Source organism: Athene noctua, chromosome 3 (assembly GCF_965140245.1).
Source record: "Athene noctua chromosome 3, bAthNoc1.hap1.1, whole genome shotgun sequence".
NCBI lineage: Eukaryota > Metazoa > Chordata > Aves > Strigiformes > Strigidae > Athene > Athene noctua.
In genome coordinates this window covers 17,474,421-17,501,538 of record NC_134039.1, presented here as the reverse complement: position 1 = coordinate 17,501,538, position 27,118 = coordinate 17,474,421, and the positions used below count along the sequence as shown (strand labels likewise).

Below are 27,118 nucleotides of genomic sequence, written 5' to 3'. Positions count from 1 at the left end.
AGGGTCCTTCTTGGAGGATCCAAGATCTGATCCTTAGTCTTGGATTAGTGGACAAACCAAGCTTTCAGCACATTGCTCAGTTCAACAAAGGACACGGTCTGTACTCAGTTCCATAAAGATGAATCACTCTGTTTAATAGCGTTAGTCCTGCCTGCTTGAACATGGAAATAATACTAGGGCAAGTACCCAGGCTTAGGTTGTTCAATGATGGGATAACACAGCAAGTTCATTCAGCCAAAGCCTGCACCAGCGCTGACCTCTCACTATGTCAAGGGTTGGACTAATTGGAGTTCTTTGACCTTGTTTTTTACAACAGCTGTTTCTGCAATATCACAAAGTTTCAGTTTCTCCCAAAACACAGGAAAAGGGAGAGAATGGGAAATAAAGGACAGCTATATAAAGACCAAATGGAAAAAAGGATACCCCATTATATGAAAAAGGTGAGGACAGATTGAGGAGTCACCATAAAATCATTGTGATGGTTTTTTTATCTGGTGCTCTCCACAGATGGATTTGCAATTACTGGCAGTCTCTCTCTCTCTCTTTTCTTTTCTTAGATGTAGGTTTAAAAAGTGATTAGTGAGTTTGAGTGCTGATTTTAAGGCACTTTAACAAAGGTTGACTTTCAGAGGGCAGAAACTTGCCTTCTGAAAATCAACATACTTTCAAACATCTGAAGTTAAATACCTGTGAGTAAGGGTGCCTGCATCTTATATACTTATCTGTTAAGAGCAATTATGTTTATATAAAATGCATTATTTTTTCCTCTGTAAAACTTCATGTGGGACTTCGGTATAATGTTCATTTTGCATGAAGATAAAGCAAGACTGAGAAGAAAGAAATGATTTCTTCATTTCCTAGCTTGGAAATGATGAAAATTTTAATATTCAATAGATCCGTGTGCTCAAAGGTGGAACTGGACTAACTACAGGCCTGACCACTTCTTTCCATTACAAAACCTTGTTCTCAGTTGCTTGCCAAATATTAACAAATGGTGTGGAAATTTTCCAAGACAGTTGTCAGCCTCACCCGGGATTTTTTGGGGACAATTTCAGCTACATCCTTCACACAGCAAAGGCAGCATTCTTGTGGAAAAAATTTGTTCATATGATTAAAGACTGTATCACTTCACTGTGATGCACAGGCTCACATAAGAGGTGAATTAAAATTACATAGCAATCTTCATTTTGTAATGTCCTAAGTTTTGAGTGATTAACCTTAGAATCTCAATACTCACTTAAGCTGTGGGTTTTTGAAGGAAGTGGATGAGAAACAGAACAACAAATTCTGCCTTGTAATAATACCATGCAACCATGAGATAAATATATTTGATTTGCTTTTATGATTTATGCTACCAAAATGGATTAAAGTATTTTAATGTTATATTTAATTATTTCAGTTTTTTCTATGCCTGAATCAGAGTTCAATTTATTTTTTGAGCACTTTAATGAGTTATGATAACACAGAATTATAGTCATACCATCTCTCAAGGTTAACTTTAGTGGTGATGATTATGACTTTCTAAACAGCCTTTGTTCTTTAATTTGATAACATCTTTTTTACTTTAAATTACTTATATGCCCTGATGCAGTTCTTGTTTAGGCATTCTCTACAAAAATAATTTAAAAATTCACAGAAACGAGCAACTTGAAAACCAAAAATAATTATTATAAGATACAAGTAGTTGTTTGAAAATACCTATTTCAAATTCAAATTGTTGACTTAAGCTTAGGGTGTAATTTACTAGTATAGTTTCCTTTACGCTATTCTAGGAAACCATAAAGTTGATGGAACATGCAGCTAATTTCTCTCTCCATCTATCCTTCAAAGACCACTACACAAACATATCACTATCTTAAAGACATACAGAGCAAGATACTTCCTTCTACTGCCCACATTTTCAGCACTCCTTTGAGATCACCCTATGAGTGATTTTAATCTTTTATTTTTATTTACTGTTGAGAAGAAATATTTAAGATGGGGAGTATGCCTTTTGGCTGCTACACATCAAAAGTTGGAAGGTTTCTTCTTGAACAGGTCATCCTTAAATACTTTTAAGAAAAACTCCCCAAAATCTCTCTCTCAAAATAGCCATCATTTCCAGCTGTCCTTAACAGGACTGCTGGTATTCCAAAACTGAATACAGCCTTCCTTCGTTCCAAAATCACAGTCAAGTTTCCTTCAGGAAAAAAATGGTAGGGCCCTATGTCCTTACAAGGACTACCTATCATATACAGCAAACATTCCAAAATAAAACAAATTTCAAGTCTGTAACTGGAACCATGACTTCTATATATATTCACTCAGTACTTACTTCTGAAGCAACATATATGTATATATTTACTGCCACCTCTCTAGTATGAGGTCAGTTCTTGTTTGCAGAATATATGCACACAAATAGCTCTATGTGTAAACCACTAATATGAAGGCTGTGATGGTCATGTCCCAGATGACAAGCATTATTTTTCTTTTTTTTTTTTTTTCTTTTTCTTACTACAGGATCATAATCACAATAAAACTCAAGAATAAGTCAATACTGACCTCTATTAATGACACATTTTAGAACACTTGAGTTTTAGCTGGTTCAGGCAGAATTGATAGCCAAGATTAGAACCAAAGGCAAAACACAGAAAGAGAATTAGAATAAAAAGCAACAGCTTCTGTCGAGTTTACATCAGGGAGAACAGCAGCAAACCTCCTTTGGACTGTGGTCATAACCACTGTGACACGAGTTAAACACAGAGACTGTTAGAGCTTGTACTTGACATAACTAGTTCCTGTTTGACCTAAGAAAAAAAGCATAATTGCAGCAGACCCAAACAGCAGCAGCAGCAGCAGCAGCCGGGCAGCCAGCAGTGACATTCCACCCCATAGGAAACAGAAGCCTCATAGAGCACTCACTTTCCCAGGAAGTCCCACACAAACCCCCCTACGTGTTGCGGTGCAGGGACTGACACCTGGTAGGGAGGGTGCAATTTGCAGGAGGCGTGCTTTCTGAGAAAAGGCATAGTCAAAAAAACCCCCACACATACGAAACAAAACAACTCGTGGAACCAGGACGTGACAGTATAAATGGAAAGAAAAAGTGAGGAAGGAAACAAAACACAAAATGAAAAGTTACAGAGAGACAGGAGATTATGGAATGGCAATACAAAAAGCAAACAGTTAGTTACAAAGAAAGTGAATAACCAGACTGCTACAAAACTCTCTACGCCACCACAATCCGGGGACAGAAACAAAACTGACAGGGCTGTTCACCCACAGAAGAAATGTGGACTTATGGCCACTTTCCTGTAAGAAAAGGCAAAATCCTGCCCACAGAGAATATAAAATAATGAGCTTGTGCTTTCAATCCCACATTGACTCTAGAGTATTTTTCAAACTTTTGCATAGCATGCACCATATTTAACACATTATTTTTTGATATTTTCCTCACATTCACAGATGAAAAACAACACTCCCCAACCCAGCAATCTCAACAGTTACTAAAGAGTGGAAGCATTTCTCTCTTTTAATTTGAAATGACGGCAGTTTTGCCATTGAAAAGGCTTAAGAGAACAGTTTTCTGCTTTTCATTTCACCCTCCTCTTCTATCTTTTCTCCTTCTCTGTTCCCCTATACATACCTCTCTAATAGGCAACTAATTCTTTCTCTTCTTCAGATGAAACCGTGTTACTATTTCTCTTCTCCTGATGATGTATGGTCTAGTTGTCACATATTAACTAGCATAAGGGAAAACTCCAGGGAGAGTCTCTCTTTTGAAAAATCCAATTTTTGTTGGTATAGTTATTCTCTAAATATTTCTTCACATCTTATTCTACATGGAATAAAACCAGTTCCTGATAAGCACAGTAATAGTCACTTTTTGCTTGCTGATTCTGCAAGCACTAAGGTTCTTTGCACAGCAGAATTTGAACAGCTGTAGAAACATTAGAAGACAAGATAATTTCTAGCTTGCTCTGCATGAACCACAGGTTTAGAAGGGACTTTTACAAGGCAAAATTATCTATTCTTTTGAGGAAACCAAAACTCTAGTTCTAAAACATTCATGTAACATGCCTGGATATATCAGTTCAGCCATGAAAATACTTCATAAACAAGAATGGTAGATAAAACCAGGACCAACCTTTACATTTAATAGGCATGTTAAAATCTGTGCTTTGTGTAAAAACTCACAAGGAGAAAACAAGCTTCGAGAGAATAGGAGTTTGGGAGAGCAGTTGAAAACAACTAAGGCCAAATAGAAATTTCAACAATTATTCAGAAAAAGAGAAATTACTAGCCAAAACCTCACTATAAAGTATCTTTTCCTCCAGTGCTGCAATTATATTACAGTTCCACCTTTGCTAACTCACCACACAAACAGTATGCAGCGTAGATCTCTAGATCTTCAAGATCTTGAAAACCTTTTCCATTTCCACTTACAGTCGTTACAGAACATGAATATTCTAAATTTTTTCTCTTGATTTACACAGCTGCTAGCAATCACATCATAACAAAAGTAGTCTTGTCTTTGACATAGCTGAAATACCTATTCTAATTACTAGAAATAAAAGAAGACATATTCAGGGTTATCTCAGCACTGGTAGAAAGGATGACACACTAAAAAGTGAACCACTCTTTGTATAAGAGCAAAGATCAGGTGATAAGAAGGAATGGGTAACACTGATCAGGCAAAGTATTCACTAAATTGTTATCGAATGATGTCAAGTCATTTGGGGGGTTTATGCTTTCATTGATATAGTAAGAGTGTGAATGTGACTGAAACAGCAAGAAACTACCACTGTAAGATGAAAAACAGTAATTGCTTTGCAGATCCCTGGAACTGCAACTTTTCAAAGAAAAAGTTCCTTTCTAACTCTTTGAAGATTGGGTGCCAATGCTTGTATCTGCAAAAGAGGAGACCCATCTTCCTTTCTTCTTGTTATTTTTGCTTTGTAGACTCTAAACTCTTTTGATTATAGGCCTCTTATATCTGTTCATTCAGTGTTTGACAATGCAAGTCCCAATCTTGATTAGTTTCTGAATACTAATGTAATAAAAAAACCAGACTTGCATCAAAAGCATGCATAAGAAAATTCTCTTCCTGCTGTTCCAATCTCCTCTAGGACTCAGGTTGAGGAATGATGAGTATTTCTGATTTGCCTGTCCTAAACAGTGATTACTTCTGCATACAGAAAAAATTAAGGCACTGTGAAAATATTTCTTCCCTATACCTTACTTCTAATAGAAGTTTGTTGCTTATACCCTGATCTTTAGTCAAGATAAGATGATGATATGGTGAACTTCACGCCTGAGATGGGCATCTCTAAGGGACTGGAAAAAAATTACACAGACAAATATGACTTGTAACTGCTATTTTGTTTTTTCATGTCTATACTTAATGCATCTCCTCTATCAACCTATTGCCTGAATGTTCTGCTGAATACATCATGTATCAATGGGCCGAAAGTTGTATTACAGAAAAAAAAGGAAGACAGTTAAAAAGGACATATCTTCACTTTTGGGTGTTCAAGCTTACACCATAGGTGTAGAGAATTTTGATTAAATAAACCAACTTAAAACTAACAGGACGCTGCTTACAATCATAAAGAGAGAAGAAACCCAGCTGACAAGCTGAACTGTTTCAGAGCTCTACCACTTAAAAGGAAACAAGAATGAACTTCTTAGAAAAGTTTTTCAAATCAGAAGGTCCCATAATTTGACTATCATCAAGAGAATGAACAATAACCACTGCCATCACACAGAACCTGAAATGCCCTCTACCCAGTTGCCCTAATCTTCCTGATACTAACTGTGGAGCAGTTAAACAGTGATAAGATAGAAATTAGAAAGACTGTTCTGGCACAAGGCAAATAGGAATAATCAAATTTTGATTTTGCTATTCCAAGTTAGTGATTCTTCATTGTGAAACGAAAAGTAAACAAAAAATCTCAAACAGGTATTACTGCCTAGAAACTCCCTCTTGCCCACTGTAAGGTGCGAAAATGACAGAAAACAGAATCTGTTTCAGGTCTTTCATAAGATATACTGTTTATAATTGTGATATAAATGTCATGAAATCATAATAAATTTAAATTTTTGTTGGGGACATTAAAGTCTAGAAAAAAATATCTGAGCACCCTGACTCCAACAGAAAGATGGTAAATGCTGAAAAATCCTGAATCACATTTTGTTTGGACAAAAGCAAATCTGTTCATTTGGCTTCACATGAGTTAAAGTTTACCTGTGTCCCTACCAGAGTTTCAATGCCACTTGTCAGAGAAACCTGAGTAACTAGCATCACAAGCTCTTAAAAGTAATTTTTCTTATTTGCTTTTTGAAGAACCATGCCTGAGGAATTTATTAAATCAAAAGAACAAATTGTTCTCCGAACAGACCACAATGCTAGCAGCTTCTCCTACTACCTCCATTCCCTTACAGTTCTATCTACCCTTCTAGTTCTATCTGCATCAGCCGTATTTTTGAGCAGCCAGGTAATGAAAGCACACAGTAAGACACCTTTTCACTTACAGCCTACCAAATAAAGTACTGAAGGCAGAAAAACTCTAAAACAGACTTTCCCAAAATAGGCACTCTCAGGTTTTTAAGACAAGAAAAATAGATTGTTATCTCTAACTTCAATCAGCTTTTTTTGCTTCTCTAGTAACTTTATAACATTCTCACCTCTCCAGTTCTGCTATCTTCTTATCTTTATCATTCTTCTCATTTTCCATCTCTTTCAAGATTTCCAGAAGACGATCCACTTCAGCTTGAGCTTTGCTAGATTCTTCCCGATACCGTGTTACCTCCCTCTCCAGCTGCTGCATACGATCACTCAGGTCTGGGCTGGCCCTAGCCTCCAGTGTTGCCTCATGAGCCTGTAAGAAAAAGGTTCAAGAAAAAAACACTTAATTCACACATATGTATTTTACATACTATGAAAACTATGACCTATACTATGATAACTGCAAAATACTATCTAGCTATCTATTTCAAGATTACAAGATTAATTATTACACAGAAAAAAATATACAGTGCATATGCTACTCTTTAAGTATGGGGAAATACTCTCCAAGGAAAGAAAAATTCAGAAACAAATTTATTTTTTAGTTCAATCTAAAAAAAGTTTTTTGATCTTAAAGAGAATTAATAGAGAAAGTAGTAAAAATATGAAAAAAAGTTAAACTTCTTTGAAAAGAATGAAAAAAGTAAGTGTGAATGGGTACAAAAATTCTTAAAATACACTCCTAAACCAGTGATCTGACTGCAGAATTAGTTATCTGAGGTATTTTTCACCTAGATAATCTAGAAAAACAAATCACAGGTTAATAGCCTTCAAAAACTGCATCAGTATGCAAAGTGTCAGATTTACACAGCTGGTGCTGATGTACTGAATCACAGAATCATCTAGGTTGGAAAAGACCTTGAAGATCATCTAGTCCAATCATTAACCTAACACTGACAGTTCCCAACTACACCATATCCCTCAGCGCTATGTCAACCCGACTCTTAAACACCTCCAGGGATGGGGACTCCACCACCTCCCTGGGCAGCCCATTCCAACACCTAACAACCCGTTCTGTAAAGAAATGCTTCCTAATATCCAGTCTGAACCTTCCCTGGTGCAATTGGAGGCCATTACCTCTTGTCCTATCGCTTGTTACTTGGTTAAAGAGACTCATCCCCAGCTCTCTGCAACCTCCTATCAGGTAGTTGTAGAGGGCAATAAAGTCTCCCCTCAGCCTCCATTCCTTGCTAGTTATCTGAGCCATATAGACTAGGAGTAATATGAGTATCTAGTTATCTAGGAAATATGATTTTTCAAAATCAGGCTACGGGAACAAAAAGCATCAGAGGACTAAGAATACAATGACCTCAATGAAGAGAAAAATGGTTTTGTGGGTTTTTGGTTTTTTTAAATGGCTTGGTCTGTTATAAAAATCACTAATTTATTAGTAAAATTAATTTAACAGTTCCCAAGCATATTAGAGACCAAGAAAAGGCAGTATTTATGCTGTAATTTAAACCAGCAGACTAAGGACTATCTTTTCATTCTCTCCTTGCCCTTCTGCTCTTGGATCTTGAACTGCTATTTGACATCAATTAAAGCTATTTCAGAATTACTCGAATTTGCTTCAGTGAACAGCAGGTTTGGTGGAGCTGTTCTGCTGACCAAGATTGTCTGCAAACTCAAGGCCTTTCTCTGCTCTGAAACAAACCTACAACAGAAAATAAGATTACAGACTTTCCCCTGCTGTGTGCAGCTGCATCAAGTTGTTTTACAAGCTGCCAATGTTCTGCTCCAAAGCACAGTAAGTCTAAATCTAATAGTATAGGACAATGTTGCTTTTAAAGGTAAATGGACAGAACTACAGCAGCATAAAACTCAGGGTTAGAAGCTGTTGCTTCCAAAGAACCAAACAGTAAAAATAAATTTGGCTAAATCTGTTTATTTATTCAGTAAATTAAGACTGAAGGAAAATATCTGTTCACTGATCCCAACATTTTTGCCTTGAAGTTTCTTGTTTTTAATTGGCTGCATTAAAGCCAAGGACACATTCTAGTGAAAACCAGGAGAATCTCAAAGCAGAATATTCTAGGACTGTGGAACATCTTGATGCCTGTCTTTATCGGGACTATGACCTTGGCATGGATCTGGGTTTCCCAAATACAGGAACACTTCATATCCCAGGGCCTTGACCCTGCAGCTCCTGCCCAAGGACTGATGCTAAACTATTTTGGTTTTCTTTTTTTAAAAGTAAGAATTTCATAAAGTTGGATAACCTGCACAGTATTTTCTCCTAGAACAATATGCCTGGCAATCCTCAGGTCTCCTAGGCAGATCACAGCAGGAGTGCCCAGCAACCATAGATCCTGGAAGAACAGAACCCTTTCCTGAGGCAATGCATTTAGGAAGACTTAAAAGACTCCCTACTTCTGAGTGACTTCCAAGTCAAACACCACCACTCCTCTGTCACTGAGCTGTAAGTCTGAAAATCCTGCTTCTGAGCTTCTCACTGAGACCTGGCTCCAAGTGCACCCCTGGTGAGCCTGGAAGCTTTGAGAAGCCTTCTGGAGTTAGGGCTGTCAATGCTTCCAAATTCCTTACTGCCCTATAAACACTTGGAATTACACACACTTGGAAATGGCTCTCTACAGCAAGTGGAAGTCTAATTAACATGTTGCCAAGATGATGCAGACTCCAGGAGGACGCTGCAGCAATGAGACCAACAAGCATGTCTGTTCTATGAACAGCTGCAAGCATCAGGGAACATATTTTGCTTTGGGAGGAGAGTGTCGGTGGGTGTTCCAGAAATGCCTTATTGGGATTTCCAGCCTGCAGGAAATCTGAAATATTTGATGTAATTTCCTTTTCAACTATACTACATTTCAAAGAAAAACTGCATCCTTCCCTCAGAAATACTGTTTTGCAGGAACTGGGAATACTGCTTTTGAGGGGCACACGTAAGCCTACTGGTGGGGCATCTATATTCTCCTAAGAAACACTATGTATAAAGTTAAGTCTGGTTTTTACCAAATGCAGAGGCTGAATTCTTTTGTACTGGATTTAGGTATGCTTCCAGCATCTCAAATTGTTTGTACAAATACTCCTCCAGACTCTTTAAAGTCATCCAAAATACATAATCAGATAATCAAGAAACTTTTTTTTTTTAAAAAAAGCAAAGCTAGGCTCTTAGCCTGGATTACTAAACACTCTAATTCAAAATAAGTTATAAGTCATAATGCAATTCTACTGTCAGGACAGTCCTGATTTATATTATACTGTGCTAATAAATGCATCTCCACAACAACCCAAGAGACACTACTGAGAAGAGGAAATCAATTTTCTTTTTTAGAAAATTAGCCAACAAGTCAGTGTGTCTGGTTCTTATAGAATGAAAGGGCTGTTTTCATGACATAAATTATTACTTAAGACATGTAACACATGTTATTTGTATATAATGCACATAAGTATGGATACTTTCACCTAACACAAAGAGAACGTTATGTGATATGGTGTAAACTGGAGACCACTTCCTGAGCTGTGAATTACTGACTGAGTGACTTTGGTCCATTTTGTGGGTTATGTACAAAATATGTGTTGCATGACCGTATCTAAAATCCTACTGGATTCATTTATTGTATAGTAGAGAAAACCAATGCATTTAGAGGTTTCCCACAAACTCACATCAAGATCTGGAACAGATGAAACTGGCTACCTGCCCAATGCAACATTGTGTGAAATAATTCAGCACTATTTTATTTTAACCAAAAAGAAAGTTAACCACAAATAATGAATTCCTATATTCACAGTAAAAAAAACACATACAACTTCCCCTGCCCACCAGAGGTGTACAAAAATTCCAAAACAAGGCAGTAATTTCATTTTTGAAATAGGATGGACATATAAAGTGACAAGTGCACTAAGACAGTTCCTGCTGTATTAATATAAAAAGTGCATTTCTATAGGTTCAACTTTCAACACTGCTTGATACAGTGTTCTTAAATCTGTATCTGCTTAATGTAGTTACAAGCAAATGTGAAAATGTATAAAAGTATGATAAAAATTAAAAAGCAGCTTCCTTTGGGTGAAGGGAACATTGCACTTTCTCCTCTGACAAATGAGAAATAAGTAAAGGTATGTCTACAACATAGACCATAGAGTTTATCTGATTACAGGCTATTTTAAACTCTTAACTGTTACTACTGACCCTGTCATTAGCTCTCCATTTCTGTCCAGTGTGGAGTCAAACAGGTGAATTTAAGCTACTTTCAAGAGCACAATCAAACTTGCGTGTTTGATTCTGCATTGATCTGCATAAGAAACACTGTCACATTTTAGATAGAAAGCAGTACCTTCTTAAGTTATGTTTTTATTAGCAAAGCTGATCTGATTAGTAATAATCTTTGCCAGTGTAAATTTAATTTCAAATTCTAAGTGGCTCAGGACTGAGAACAGTTTAAGCTTACTACTCTGGATATGCTCTCAAAGTTCTTAGAGGGACTATAAACTAAGACGTGGTTTAACAGCTTTCTGCTTTTCTGCTCTTAGCCATCATTTCCCATCTGGAATGTGGTAAATGATGGGGTGAGTGCTTCAGGTACGTAAAGAACAAAAGAAAGAGTGATTGTTCCTCAAATAAATGTACTATAACTTCTATCACTTCCACAGAAAATCAGATGACAAAGCCAATTTCTACAGCTAAAACAAAGATGACCAATGTTTCACAGAAATAACCACTATTTACAGATGGAGAGGAGAGAAAAACATTTAAAAGAATTTTCTGAGTTGATATTTCTTGTGCCAAAAATCTTTACTAAGAGGAAAGGTAATCTTACACAGCTTACAGCGTGCCAGAAGCAGGGAAGAAAACAATAGCACAGATCTAATTTAAAAGTTCTAGAATGTAAATAAAAATTCTAAATATAATGACTAAGATTCCAAATCAATATTCCTAAAAGATTAACTAAATCAAGCAGCAAGTAATTCATAGCAAACACTTTCTACTTTTACGTACGAATTGAGACAGTAAATTCAGTTTAACATTTCACATACAAAAGTTGCCAAGAACTTTTGGCCACAAAGTAGAAGTTCCCAAGAATGTGAAATCCCATTTTAATCCACCCTTCTACCTCCAAGTGTGCCTCACATATCCTAAAAATAGTAAATGCACACAAATATAAAAATGTTATGACTATTTACTGCAAAAGCCAAACTCATACAACCATTTTCTTTATTTTTCCTATCATGAAGGCAGCAATTGAAATGATAAAATGTTTGCGCTGCCTTCATTGTGTCTTTATTAGTTTCAACAAAACTATAAATTTGAAAAACAACCAGACTCGCTCTTCTTTTAGTCCAATACTCTAAACACCATGTACTGTAACACAGCTTTTCAGAAAGGCTGTACTTTAAGTAAAAGGCTCAGTGAATTCTCTGATATACGATGTTCCAGAAAAGTTGAGTCTGTTACAAAGAGTTTGTTATCTTACTATTAATGAAATCTTTCACATGGTTAGTCTCTGTTAATGTGACTGTAAATTTTTGACACTGAATATGTATTTGGTTAAAATAATTTCCTAAAGGAGGCTGAAAGTCTAAATAAGAGGAAGATGCCTTGAGAGAACCTATTACTGATAAAAAGTGATCGCTTAAGGAAGATATGAGTTCCCATACTAACCATTAAACATTAACAATTTGCTGTCTTTGGAATTTACACCAACACAAGAAGTGTACAAAGACAGGAGGGAAATGCCCAGGTGACAGCTGTCTTTGAGAGCGTACTTCAACCCTCTTAGCCATGCCTCCTCTGAACCAGGCTTTACTCACCTGACCACAGTCTACTATTTTACAGAAACAGAGCATCATTCAGTGCACAGAAGGGATTTACTCAAGTAATGACTAGATATTCAGTACTTGTTTTTTTGATATTCAGGGTATGGCTCTACGCCCTGTTTAGTCTATATTACAAAATGACACCGAAAAAAATATTTCCCCAATTTTCTTTCTACCATGCTAACCATGACTGTAGGCTATTTGTCGGCAAATGGTATCTAACCACTTCGTAACACCATCAGAGGGAAATGAGAATGCTTTATTATACCTGTTGTGCAGGTGAAACACTGAGATGCAAAAATATCCTGCCTTATTCACTCAATGCTTTCCTACTTTTAAAAAAACCCATTTTATTATTTAATTTCTCTAGATGATTACCATCTTCCTTACATATCTCTGTTTCATTCTTGGAGCATTTGTCACACAATATTGAAGACTGCAAGAGTCGGGTAGACAATAATTTAGCTATAAAATGTTATAAGAACTACCTCATAATGAAAAATGAGAAAGGCCACACAATATTGCACTGGCCATCTCCTAGCTTTTGGATATGAAATTTTTCCAAATGAATGTTATCTTAAACAAGGTTTCTAGGACAGGTAGAATAGGTAAGTTTAATTTTTCAGGCATAAGAAAATCAGAGAGAAAAACCCTCCAACCTTCCACTGCATAAGATTGCTGACATTGAGAATGCTGACATTGTCATGATTCATCAACAGGACTGGAACTTTAGAAGCCACCACACAGCCTCTTGTACTCTGTCCTGACTCTGTCCTGTATATTAGCTATACCATACTGGGGAATAAAACACACAGTTTGTTCCCACATTTTGTATTTTCTGACTTCAGAGTAATGGGGAGTCTCAGAGATTTTGCATGTTATTAAAGATTTCATAGAGAATATGCTCTCCTGGGCACAAATTTTCCTGCCTATTTGCACCATTTGTACTGCATCTCATTTCCCCAACCATTTATCAACAATATTTAGGCAGGATCAAATTCCACTCCTCTTACCCAGGAAGATTCCAGAAAGATCTACCAGTTCTCCTCATCCTTTTCCTACTACTTTTCTTCAGGTTTGGTGGGTTTTTTTGCATAGTTTGTTCTATCCAACAGCTCCTGTAGTCCCATGTCTTCTGCTCATATGCAACCCTCTCCTCATAACATGTCTTCCCTGAGTCCCAGGTTCAGTACAATTTTCCTGGTGATCCTAGCTACTTATTCCCCCAGCAAAATCCTGTTTTTCTCCTTACATTGGCTAACTTTCAGTACCGGTTTCCAATCCTAACAGATTATTTGTCCTGATATGCACACCCAGATGGCAATTCTTGCTTCTGTTGTAGTTGTATCAAGCAGCTGCTTGGAACCAGCATGGTATTTGATGAATAGTCTACTTAGTATTGCTGCTGCCTGCTCAAATGACCAGACCTAGAATAGGCTGTGGCAATGGAGAGGGACAATGGAAAGGTCTTCCTCCCTCTTCAGGATGGGGTATAACCAGTGCAAGTGGAATTTTGGGGAAGATTCACTGCTAAATCTGTCTTTCTACTGAGCATGTACAAATAAACAACGCATTTAACCTTTAATTAATTTAGATAGGTTTAAACAGGGACATCAAAAATATCTCGTACAAGGTCCAAATCTTTTAATAAAAAATTACTAGGGCTAAAAAAAAGATTAAAACCAATGTTTCTATATTTGGTTCTTGAAAATAGTGAGCTGTTGTGGCTGAAAGTTTCTTTCAAAAAGACAGAAAACCAAACAAGATCTCAGATTGTACCTACCAATGTAAGAAACTTCAGCTAGAAGATTTAAAAGGTTTTGCAAAACCATAAAAAATTGATAAAAAAATATATTTAATAGGATGCATTAAAAAAGTTTAACTAACAGACTGTACCAGTGTAATCTACTGGTTAGGAGGCTGGCAAATTATTTTAAAGTGGAGGAATGTATCAATTTACCAGAAGTCTTGAGTTTGCTTTTCAATAAATAAGTCAAAATTCAGTGTAGGAGTTTTGATGTCCTAGTTGACTATTCATTGCTATCTGTGATAGTCCTAACAAAATACTTTTCCCTATTGCATACCACAACTCTTTTTCTAAATTTAGTCCTATAAATACATTGTATTATCTGCTCTATTAAAATAATTTCTGATATAGGATGTAACAAAAACTGAACTATTAAAAGCACCAGCAATTCTCTGACCTTCAGACAATGATTGTCAGGGTAGATGGCTACATTTACCCTGAACATTGTCATGTAACACGATATCAGCCTACTGAAAGTTTTGTAACACAATTTTTTTATGCACACAGTCACAAAAGAAAACTCTGATGAAAACCACCTTGGATTATGTAATTTATGGTGTCAAGATATTATTATACAAACACTCCTTGAAAGGAGTGCTCTTTGACATCAGACAGAAGGCTGGTAATAGGATCCAAAACTAAACTGACATTGTACCAGTGAGCTTAATAGTTACACAAGTTTTTAAGCAATCTTTTACTTGCTGTAACTTAATATAATTATTTCTAATGTGCTTCTGTACATGGTGTTACAGAATACTTTCACACAAGAAGTTTGATTTGCATGGAAATTCTACATTCTTGCTCTGAAAAAGCACAGACAATGGAGATGAAAGAAAAGCCACAGGACACTTCAAGCAACCACAGCAAAGGGAAACAAAACCATTGGCACAATATTAAGCTGTCCAAACAAAAATGAAGTTAGAACAACGCAGCCAAAAAGTAAAAGCATCTTAAAAGGCTTTTTTGCACATGACTGGTCAGATATACCAAAGCAATTTGTTTGTATCCGCACTATCCATACCAACTAATAAAGTAATTCACCAATATACTCTGTGTTGGCCCAAACATAAAAGCACAGGTGAATACACATGCAACACATAAGATTAAATGGGTTGGTAACAGCCTCTCCGTTTGCCAGGGAACTTACTGGCTTGGATGGATGACCCAATAAAACTTCAGGGTGCTAAAGGGAGAAAGATAGGAAAAGATGGGGAAAATTTGGGATAGGTACAGTGTGAGAGAGAAAAAGAAAAAATGCAACAAGAAAATAATTTAAAATAGCTGCAACATTAATTTACTGAGATGACAGAATCTTAATCTTTGGTCTACCATGTATTACCAACCAGCTTTTGAAACAGGAGAAAAGTGGAGAGATACCCTTGTGCAAGTTCCAAACTTGCTTGATTTCTCAATTTAACAGTTTTGCCCCGTCCTCAAATATTTAATGTAGTCCTGTGTTTGGGTTTACAGATGACAGTTGTACAGGTTGAGCAGGACTCTAATTTCTAGTACTTTGCTTACTTGTTACTTTGTCAGTTACAAGACAGCTAAATGGTTTAGAAAACTAATTCAGTAACTGACACTATCTGAATGCTGAACACAATTGCTGAGTATTTACTTTTAATTTTACAAGACATCCTGATTTCCCTGGTAGCCTTTTTCTTTCTAGCTTCCTACAGTGAATACATCACTTACTGTCCCTTCTTTGAAAAAAACAAATTATCAACTGAGAACAAAAAATAGTATTTCTATCTCATCTACCAATACTATCAGTAATATTTTCAGTTGTGGCAGGAAGTCCATGTTCACAAAAATAAAAAGTACCAGATTCTGTATTAAATTTGCCACACTAAATCTTGGGAAACATGGAATTTGGGTCGACACTTCATGTAATCATTTTTTCCTGTCTTTTGAAAGATACTGTACTCCTGAACTTGAAGGGAGAACACCAGAGCAGAAAAAAACCCAAACATCTTCTGAGTAAGCATGTTGAATCTAGAGGTATTTTCCTGGCAGGGAATCACTGCTAACATTATCTGATGAAAAGTTCCTAGAACTGCACCAAGGGGAAGTTTGTTAACATATGGTTTTGGACTCTTTTCTCTAACCTTGATCCCATTCAAAGAAGGAAAATATCTATAAGGAAAAAAACTATGCACTGGAAATGAAGACAGACAAAAATCTGTTCATCTTTGCTGGAACAAATTCTAATATTAGTTGGTCTCTCCCAGATTACAAAACCAAAATGAAACAAAGCATATTGGCTGGGACAGACAAGACAGAAAAAGCTGGAAAAAGGGTATCCTGAAGAAAAACTACTAGAAGAAAACTTTTTCAGTATAAAACTATTACATTAAAATAAAAGTTTGAAAAAAGAGTTTCCTAAGGAAAAGAAAAACAACCACACAGCATAAAACCACTTCACAGAAAAACAGGGAGAGAACCCCCTGTGTGTGATTTCCCTCTAATGATTCCATCTCAGCAAAAAAGGAGACTATTTAAGGCAGGACACCAGGCTATGTAAACTCAACAGGGATTTATGGCTTGCTTTCAGCATTCAGAATCTCCCATAGTATCTCCTGCTGGCAGCAGGCTGACAGTTGAGCACAGAGGCAATGACAGTAGAATAATTAGAACATTAAGCACACAGATTTGCATAACCATAATATTATTTTAAAAACCCAACCCTGAATATGAAAAACACTGCAGTTTTATTTGCTAAGACAGGGATTAATATAATATAATCATTAGTAAGAAGAGGAATAGTAACAATGAGAAGTGGACACCTTGAGTTAGACACTGGAGACTGCCTACAGAGAAAGAAAAATAATACCAGCAACTTTTCAGCACCCCTGCACTCCACTTCGTTAATAATACTTCAGTTTAGTGTAAAGTTAAATACCTTTCACAGAAAAAGTGGAAACTTGCACTGTTCAAGGTTTCTCAAAGGCTCACTGTTTAGAGATTAGCAAGAAATTTTTCCAAGGACTGCTCAAATCTTTTTTATCTAATGGCTTAACAGTGGTCCAATTCAGTCTTTTCTGTCAGCTTCTTAACTTCTAAGGCTAATAGATTTAACTGAAAGTACTCAAACTGTTTAGTGGAAATAAGAGGCAAGGGAAACAAGATTGATGTTAGACACATCTCCATTCAAACTTTTTTCCTAAAGGAAAAAGCTTTTTGCCATTTGCTGTTAAGAGCTACACGAGAGAGTCTTTCCCACACGTGTCTTATGCAAAACAGCACTAAGATAATGTAATAAAACTCAACATAATAAATCCATAATTCAGTTTTAAATTGAATGCTCTTACATAGTCATTAGTTTTAAGGTTGTGACACTCATTTGCAATGGTTAACAATACAGACGTGTAAAATTGAGTTTTTAGAAACTTTAAATTGGAGCTGGATTGTCTATCATAATGGGTTCAGGGATGACAAGAAACTAATCCACCTTGAAAATGTCAAACTGTCTAAATAAATATCTGCAATGCATTTAAAGAGGTAAAGCCTTTTAAAAAGACATTTTTATACTTTTCTGCAAGTGACAAAAAACATTGGCAAATTAAAAACAGCTGGAAAAAAGGTTATTGAAGAAATATCTAAAGTTACTCATAAGTATAAAACATATTCAAGTGGTTTCTAATTATATTTTCTTGAGCAGCTAAGAGTAACTGTGTCTTGGATTTAGAAAGCAAGGAGGATCAGTGGTAGAACTGTGCTCTTTCCTACAGCTTGAGGAAAGCAAATGCAGTTAATTACATGAAAGTATACCTAGGTCCTAGAGCTTCAATTCCTCTCTAAAACAACCACTGTGGACTGACTTCTTATCACCAAAAAAATCTTTCCATTGCATTTGAATTTTTCCATGAATAAGAATGCAGTAGCCCAACATGACACAGCATTTAAAAAAGGTGTTGATGATTTTGTCTCAGTAGGACGTGGGAGAATACTTTAAGGTCTCTGCACAGGAAACAATTGTCCATATGCCCCAATAAGCAATAGTGCCTGAAGCAGAGAAGCAGATATCCAGAGTATTCTGGGAAGGCTTTATACTGCACGTAAGTAACAGTAGGCTATCAATTTTCTTCGTTTGTAGAACTGAAACCATCCTGACTGAATTATTTAGGTAGCTTCTTTGGATGGGAAGATGCAAATCTATTTGTGTTTACAACACAGTGAATTTATATTAACTATTTTTCTCAGAACCAAATTAAGAATATAGTTATTTGTCGCACAGCTGTCCTGTACAATTAACAGTGTTCTTTACATTTAAGCCATTTTCCCATTTTAACCCGCAGGAAAAAGATCACAGGAGAATAATTCACCCTCTTAATTATTTCCTGAAAAAAAAAAAGAGATTAGATTATAAAAATATATGGTCTTATGAACTGGCTCGGTGTCCTAAGTAATGTTCCTGGCTACCAGCTATTAAGCACAATCCTCTCTCAGCGGAATGAGCAGAGATAGGTCTAAAGAAATTATAACAAAGAGCTGTCATACTAGTGCAAAACGAACTGTATGTTCATCTTTTAGTTAGCAGTGCTTCACCAGATTTTGGTCGTCCTCCACATCCACTTACACTACTGATATACTCACAGCTTATAGTGAGGAAAGCGATCTCAGGGGAGGCAATGAAAAGCAGTACATTTGCAAATGCTAAATATACAGACACAAGCCCTAATTAAATGAATTTCCACAACTGCTTTTTCATAACCTATTTGTTACGTACACTCCCAGTTAGGTTTTTTTTTTTCTTCTTAAAGTAATTGTAACGATGTTCTCCACTGCAGCTGTCTACCTACAAATTAATACTATCATCCAACTGCTATAACAATCTCTGGCAAATCTTAGCTACAGCATATTCCCGGACTCATTATCAGTAACAGACTGACAAAGGGTGAAACTGCAATTCATAACAGAATTCAAATGAAGGGTCCTTCAGGACTTCTGAAATACTCACACGCTGTATGGTACACTGAGAATAGCCTCTGAGACCAATTAAACGTGCACAACCATCTTTTCTTGCTATTGTGCTTTGTTGATGCTGAATAACAGAACTGTTCATTTTGTGTCATACAATTAATTAAAAAAAAAGGGAAAACATGGGTCTACATATGCATATATGGAGTTTCACTTACACAGAGTTCTCAGGGGCATTAACACCCACCTTGCACCCACACAACGGAAATCCTTAACAGGTCTTAACTGATAACTCAAAATTTGATGTCACATTCATTTGAGGAACTAGAACAAAGTTCCAAACTACAGCATGGGCACTTCTCCTCTTCCTGGGTAGATGTACAGAAATAGCTAGAACTCCACAATCCAAGACTTAAATTTCTTTAAAAAATTGTGTTGCTTTTTATCTTTTTCTAATTTTATAAATACAGGTGTTATCACTATTTTGGTTAGTGTGTTTTGTGCTTCTTCATCACCTGTTCTTTTAAAATCAAATCAATGTTCCTCTAAACAGTGTAGTATTTATGTTACTCACAGATAAAATAAAGAAAGTTTGTAATGCAAACATAACCCAAAGATTCTGTTCAAATGAATTAGCTTGCTTGTAATAGAGTAGTATTCTTCTGAACAGCAAACTCCTACCAATGTATCAGCTGTGACTGGCAATGAGATTAAAACAAAAGATCACACACTTCCCTGGTGATATGTTATTTTCATTTGTTTTTAAGAAATTCCTATAGGAATCACCCGTCTGAATTTATCACATTAACACCTACAAGCATTGAGAATTGATAAGTGAAATCTCTAGCTGTTAATTTTTTAGCTGTTACCCAGTTTAATGGCACAATTACTGCTATGAACTGTACTGAATCAGACTAAGCCTTTAGTTCCTAGTACCTGTTAAAAAGAAAAGTCAACAGCACTGTTATTGCATGTAAATGAAGTCCAAAATTAGCACCAGTATCTGAAAGTTACTTTCTGATGGGCTTAGTTTGTAATATGGTTTGCAGGGACACAACTCACAGTTCTTGCTGAAAAGCAATTAACAGAATTCAAACTTAAGACCCAAGGTTTTCTTTGTAGACAGAGCCAATTTGTCTGTAGTTTACTGAATGTTTACACCATATGCATAAGTATGAAATAAGATTACCTTCTTCAATTGAGTTTCCATCTTCAAACATTCTTCCTTTTTCTGTTCCAATGCAATTTCCAGTGTCTTGAGTCTTGAATCTTTCTTCAGTCCTGATGAAGCTAAGGTTGAAGCATGCTCCTTCAGATCCAGTAAGGATGACTAAAATAAAAGATGTAATATAACTATCAAGTAAATACTCTTTATGTGCACTAGTTAGTTACTCTTTGTCTTTATTTTCTTCATATCCCTTCACACTATGTTCAGGATCCAACTTAGAACAACAACATCTTTTGTCAGGATGTCCATGTCACTGACTTAAGACAGCTTGATCTAATTCAGATTTTCAGAATCAAAATAAAACCTTGTCTAAATTAATTTTAAATTAACTTTTAAAGATGGAAGATTCTGTAAACTGGAACTTGTGCTTCAATGCAGTCATGTTTAAGAAAAATTGGTTTTAAATAAAATCATATTTAGAAATCATCTGTGGTTAGCAGATTTGGCCACTGGATCTAAAACTGAGAGCGTTCAAAGCTCTTCTGTATGGGTACAGCTTTTCTGTATGGCACACTTGCTATGGGATGAAACTGATTCAAGCTACCTATCTCCAAAAAGGCATCTCAACTTCTTGTCTTCCAAACTATTTTTGTGCTGTTTTTTTCCTGTCAAATATTGACTTCTGTGTAGACAAATCCTTAGCACTTCCTGGGTGTACATTTTTTGTATTGTTTTACCTTGATTGAGCTTTGAAAAAAGATTGTAAGTAGACTTGAATGTTATAATTCCAAAAGATGAACAGAAAATATTTATATTTCTCTAATATAATTAGGTTGATTTGTCTAGCCAACTGTCTTGTTACCAACAACCAACTTAATTATCAAAAAATAACTCTTCAGAGTCAAAAGAACTAGCTGTATTTTTTGCAAAAAGGAACAGACATTATTTGCATGTTTTTGGCACCCACAGATTTGATCAACCTCTGTCCTATCCTCCTTATATTTAGACTGCCTCCAGCTGTCTGTAAGCATAGCTCCAGTGAATGCTATCATTGACCATTTGTCATTCACTACTAATACGATTAACTGCTCTAAGTAAGGGGATGGTGTGCTATCCATGTAAAGGTGGTTCTGAAATATCTATTCTTTGAAAAATTCCCAAACAATGTATTTTACTAGATAAACTTGTTGAAGAGCCATTACTATAAAGGAACTGTTTTGTTCATCTCAAATACAACACATACATATACAACGAACAATTTAACACAACAGATTCATTCTGCTGGTCAACCTCTTTCTCTGTGAGATCTCCTTGTAAAACGCTGACTTTCTCTTTCAGGTCCTTAATGTCTTTTTTGTAGTTGTCGATCTCTTCCTGTTTTTCTCGTTCATCTCTGTCACGTTGCTCCTTTAGGCGCTCAATGGTCCTTTCCTGACAAAAGAAAGCACTCTGTGAAGAAAATCCCTCTTACTCAGTTCAACGTCTGAGACTTCTTATCACAATGCTTCTTACATACTGTAGACAAGGAGGAGGAGTGTAGGATATTACCATTTTCTTTTCTTTACAGTTGTAAAATAGGTACTCAGGAAGGAGGAAACTAGAAATCTATGGATTCACTGCGAAAAAATACCAGGCTTTTTGTATCTCTGCAAGTTTGCAGTACTGTTACAATGCAACACGATTTATCTGGTTCTGATAATCAAAATTAACCCAGATCAGGACACATTACATATTGCTTCCTTACTTATTTAAATCTTATTTTTCCAAAATGTATAGTTAAGACTGTGGTCCTTCAGAGAAGAAGGGGTGTTAGTGCATATGTGACACCAGGATCAATATACAGGCAACAAACCAACTTTTGGGTACACCAGATAACAATGCAGCTCTGGTTATCTTGGACGTTGAAGGGATGCAAGCGAAATCCCCAACCGCAGGCAAAGCTTTACCATAGCTTTACATTTATAGAATCTGACAGACTAAAGGAGCTGTAGCCCTAGTTCTCTGGGAATCAAGAAAAAAATATATAATAATTCCCAAAAGTTGCCTCAGCAAAGCAGAATAGAGAAGGCTGTTCCCTCAGTCAGCTATCTCCTGACAACTGGCCAAGCATAAGAAAATGTTAGTTATGAGGATAACTATCCATTTTGATTCAATATTGGGAACTAAAACACCATCTCACAGAGCAAAACTTTAAAAATAAATTTATTACTAAAATATCTGAGCCAAGAAGGTAAAATAAGCTAAGTGATTAGTCAGACTCCACGTATCCTGCAGCACCCTCTAGTGAGGGACATAGCTTGACAGCAGCCGAGTTCCCTGGATCCCTCCTGGGCCCTCGGAAACAAAGGATGTCCCTGCTGCGTTAGAGATGTCCTGAACGCAGGGTCCAGAAAAGCTGACTTTAGAGAGGTTATTAGCAGAAGGACCTTACGAAGGAAGGGACTTAGGCTTTCCATACTCACTTTTTCTGCCAGTGCTTCTTCCAGCGTGGTCAAGGCAGTGTCAGTATTTGTGGTGTCAGCCTGCAAGGATTTCACTCGATCCTTTAAGCTGCTCATTTGCTTCTCCTTGTCTCTTAACTGTTCTTGAAGATTTTCAATCTTAAAGAAGTGGAGAAAATTTTAAGAGAACAGAAAGCAAAACCATCCAAAATTATTTTAGGAGTATATTAAACTCTTTAAAAAATTTTTATAGCAAAGGAAGTAGGCAAGGGCCTAGTTCCTATAGTCCTACATCAAAACATAATGCAATGCAACCAAAACCATCAAATATTAACAAGGAAGCAGTAACCTTTTCAATAACCAGGAAAAAATTCAGAGCAAGAAAGTCTAAATAATATTTATAAGAGCAATGTAAAGAAAGGGCATTATTCCTAATTTCCAAGGATGTTGGGTACTGCGTGACTGAAGGATGATCAATGTGTTAACACTATGAAGGGAAAAAAGCTGAGAAAAACATCACTGCATCTGTAAACTGAAAAAGGCATGTGATAATTTAGAAGTTGTGAAGAAGTATTATTTTAAGTATTTCCTTTGGCACTGTCATATTCTTTACTGTATTGGCATGTTACTTTTCCATTTTACATGGTGGTTTCCTATATGATGGACTAACACAAAGTGCCTTTCCCTGAGTAGAAAATATATCAGCTTTGTTTTCTGCAGGTGTAGAATTGGATTGTTATGATTTCTGAATATATCTTTTGACAGAATGAGAAAACCTAATGCTAAACCTATTTAATGCATATATACACATCACAAGAAACAGACATGCTAACATTATGATAACCTGTTGAAAACAAATTTATCAGCAAAGCATTAAATGGGGTACAGATTTCTCACTTGCTTCCTTTTTGTTGTTGCTGACAAGTTTCTCTTGCATCAGCAAACACAGATCATAAACTGGTGAATGACGTGGTATGTAAGGTGCCTATCTCTAAAACACTTGTAGCAAGATATTCTTTCAAAGACATTTGTAAGAAATAATGTAACCAGACAACCCCAAAGGCTATCTAGTCTGGTATTTAATAAACTAAATGAAAGTACTAACTAGCCTTTTTATTCACCTGTCAAACAGCAGTTAGCAGCTCCTTGATTAGTGGAAATACAGCAACTATCCCCAGGATTTACTCTTCAACCCTGGAAAAACTGATCTGCTGTGATTACAGAGCAAAAGGCTATTAAGACACACCCACTACTACTTTGCTATCTATTAAAATTACACCTCAAATGTAGTTTTAGAAAATGGTCTAGATCTGTAATGATAAATGTAAAAACATGCAGGAGGCTGAAATTCTAGTCACAAATAACAGTAGGTGTGTTACAAGTGGAATCTATGAGGAAGATAAACTAATTCAGGGAAACCCTTGCTAATGTTTCTATGTAACCCATGATCATGAAAGGAGTCTCTAGTGTAAGATTCTTCATACCAATTTTTTCAATTTCTCTTATGCAAGCACATGTAAACTTTCCATCCAGGTTTGTACACTACATATTACTGAGAGCAGAAGAACTATGTCAGTTTTTTGTTGTTGTTTAAGGAATGGACTAAAACTGGTTTTGGTTTATCTTTGTCATTAGTTTCTATTAGAAAAAAAGTATCAGGCCTCCAAGTTATGCTTAAAATTTAAATTTGGGCACAACACAAATGATAGTATAAAACAAATTTTAAAGAGCACCAAAAAAACATAACCAGTGATGTATCATGTGCATCAGAAATAACTGTAAGAATTGAAAATTTCTTCTTTATACACTCATATCAATTATTTAATGCTTGATTAGCAAATGCTTGTAGCCCACGGAGCTTCATTAAGAAATAACCCTACCAGTTCTACAGAAAAGTTCTGGCACCCACACGTACAGCTACCAAGGAGGTAACATCCCCAAGGGTAGCCTACGTGGCTGCTTTTGACCTTACGAGCTTTTCAGTGTCGTCAGCTGTCTAGACAGGCTGGCTGTTTAGACAGCCAACCATGAAAATATACTACAAAGAAGGCTGAGCTATTCTTAGATGCGTGTTTACTTCTAGAGGCAAAAGGCACTCACAAAGGCTCCAACTGGCTGCAGAGGGGATAGTGCAGGGTGACTTTCTACTGTGAGCAAACCACACACAAGAGACAGCTAAATAATTCAGCTTCAGCATGTATTAAGATGCTTGCCAAGGCAGCACAAGCATTTGTACAAGCACAGCATGCATTTTCATGTTTCAGTAACACTGTGTACTGTGACCAGAGTAAGGTAGCAGCTGTACAAAAGACTTCTGCATTATCCCATTGCAACTGCACCCAAATACAAAAAAAATCTAATGCGTAGGAAGTGTGAAGCTGTCTATTCTTTCAGTCTACATGCATGCTTTCCAGTCCGGAGTAATAAATGGTGGTTTCTGTTATCATCCAGGACACAGCAGGTACATTGAAATGTTCCAAGTCATACTAAAATCTAAAAAACCCACTCTACCTACAACTGTGACTTTTGCAGGGCCAGGTAACTGACAGTCCCCAAACAAGATGACTCATGCTACAGAAAACTGGCACAATGTGTCAAAATTGAAACATTTATATAATAATAGATGCAAAATTTCCTTACAAAATCACAATCAATAATAACTGCCTTTATTCCATTTGTCTCCCAAATATGCACTACTGAAACAAGTAATAACTAAACTATAGGTTCTTCAAAATCATATAATCTGAAGAAGAAAGCGAAGAATAGTCTACACTTTGCACATATAGTTAATTAATGAAGAATTTCACTCTTACGTCTTTTCAAGTAGCTTGAGAATCCTTTGAAAAAAGAATACATAATATGCCATATTTGTTTTACCTTCCTTTTTCTCTATCCAACCAAAAAAAAGTAATTCTGAACAAATCCTCAAATAACTAATACATGTATAACAGACAGCCAAAATAAGGTCTTTCTTTTCTTCCCAGCAAAGGATGAAATAAAATGCAATGGAATCTCCAAGCCACCCGGGAAAGCATAAAAGGGACAAGGATTGAACCAGCACTGTTTAGTCTTGAAATACTCAGAAGATGACAAATTTCCTCTGCAATATTCTACAAAACTAAGGAATATCTATGTATTACTCTACCATCTTTATAAAAAGGACAAATAAAAAAAATATATACTATTATTAGATTATTAGCAATCTTTATACTTGCCACTTTTGTACTCTTTTGCAGGGTAAAGACAGCAATCTATGGATTGCTGGATTTGCAACACAAAGCTTATTGTAAAGGTACACATACATACACTGGAATCATCTGCTATGCATACCAATTTCCTCATCAGTAGTGATTTACTGAAATATTTCTTTCCAACATTACCAGTTGTCAGGCACTATCATGTTTCAACCTGGGTGATTTATTCCTAGTTGTGTGGAACTAATTATTTTGCCTTCCAGCCCTGAAGCACAGGAGCAGAGGCAAGAGAAGTTTCCTCTGGCGTTCTGTTCCAAAGGCAAGGAAGCACTCTACTTTTTTGCAAATACCAATCTCACTGAAAACCCCAAGCAAATGCAAATTAAAAACAGCCCAAGGATTTAAATGAGACCCATCTAGTTTAATATCCATCAAAGCCTCTAGATTCCCAAATTCCTCTAGTTAGAGATTACTAGTAGATCCTTCATATCAACAAATAAATTCTTCTGTAGAATCACTGTCAACCCTAGGGTATGTGGAAACTGAACACCTGAAAAACAATTCCTATTGTACTAATGACTTCCAAATTAGAATAAATGAAGTAGGTTTGTGAACTGGTCATTCAGTCTCTGTTTTTCACCCCTCTGTTATTGGAAACAAACCTTTCTCCTCCTTCAAAATATTTATTTTTAATCAGAGATTGACAACTTACTATTTTCATCACCTGGGTTATAATAAAATTAACTCCATTTATGTTTCGTTTCCCACTTTGAATTTTCTTCTTGCTACTCTGTTTGACTTGTAAAAGGAATAAAGTGGTGAAAGAGAAAAAATTCAAAGTGGTAAAAGCCCTTTAACTTAGTTCATTCTGAGACAATAAGAGAAAAGTGAAACAATCTTAGAAATATGAAGATCCAATAATGTTTGGAAGTATTTTAAAAATGCAAAATGTATATTTTAAATTCAAAAGCTTTTTCAACTTGAGAAAGTTCACTGCATATTCCACTATTTGTATATATCTCCAATATGTACTAACTAGCTATATGACTAACCCACAGACAGATTTTTCACTGTACTTTTTTTCTGTAAACAGATGAAAATGTCTTTGCTTATACTCTGCACTTGACTTCTCCAGTGCAGCTCTGCAAAGAGATTGTTTTGATTGGTAACATGACATCTGCATCAAAATATATACTGAATATACAGAAGACAATCAATTTAACACTCAATAATATTCCTTGATTGTATTACAAGAGCAGATGTACTGCT

At 36.1% G+C, this 27,118-nt stretch overlaps 1 protein-coding gene across 15 annotated transcripts in view; it reads right to left on the bottom strand.

Moving 5' to 3' along the window:
• Window positions 1-27,118, bottom strand: part of ERC1 (ELKS/RAB6-interacting/CAST family member 1) — a 298,605-nt gene that overhangs the window by 166,700 nt on the left and 104,787 nt on the right. For 8 of the 15 annotated variants that reach the window (XM_074902123.1, XM_074902127.1, XM_074902132.1 and 5 more), the window contains 5 exons: window positions 22,677-22,814; window positions 21,505-21,645; window positions 20,236-20,376; window positions 15,274-15,309; window positions 6,667-6,860 (listed from right to left, as the gene is read on the bottom strand). In XM_074902123.1, coding sequence (XP_074758224.1) covers window positions 6,667-6,860; window positions 15,274-15,309; window positions 20,236-20,376; window positions 21,505-21,645; window positions 22,677-22,814 — 650 coding nt within the window. The remainder of the gene's footprint in view (window positions 1-6,666; window positions 6,861-15,273; window positions 15,310-20,235; window positions 20,377-21,504; window positions 21,646-22,676; window positions 22,815-27,118) is intronic. The other 7 variants (XM_074902126.1, XM_074902129.1, XM_074902130.1 and 4 more) reach the window with 1 other exon arrangement.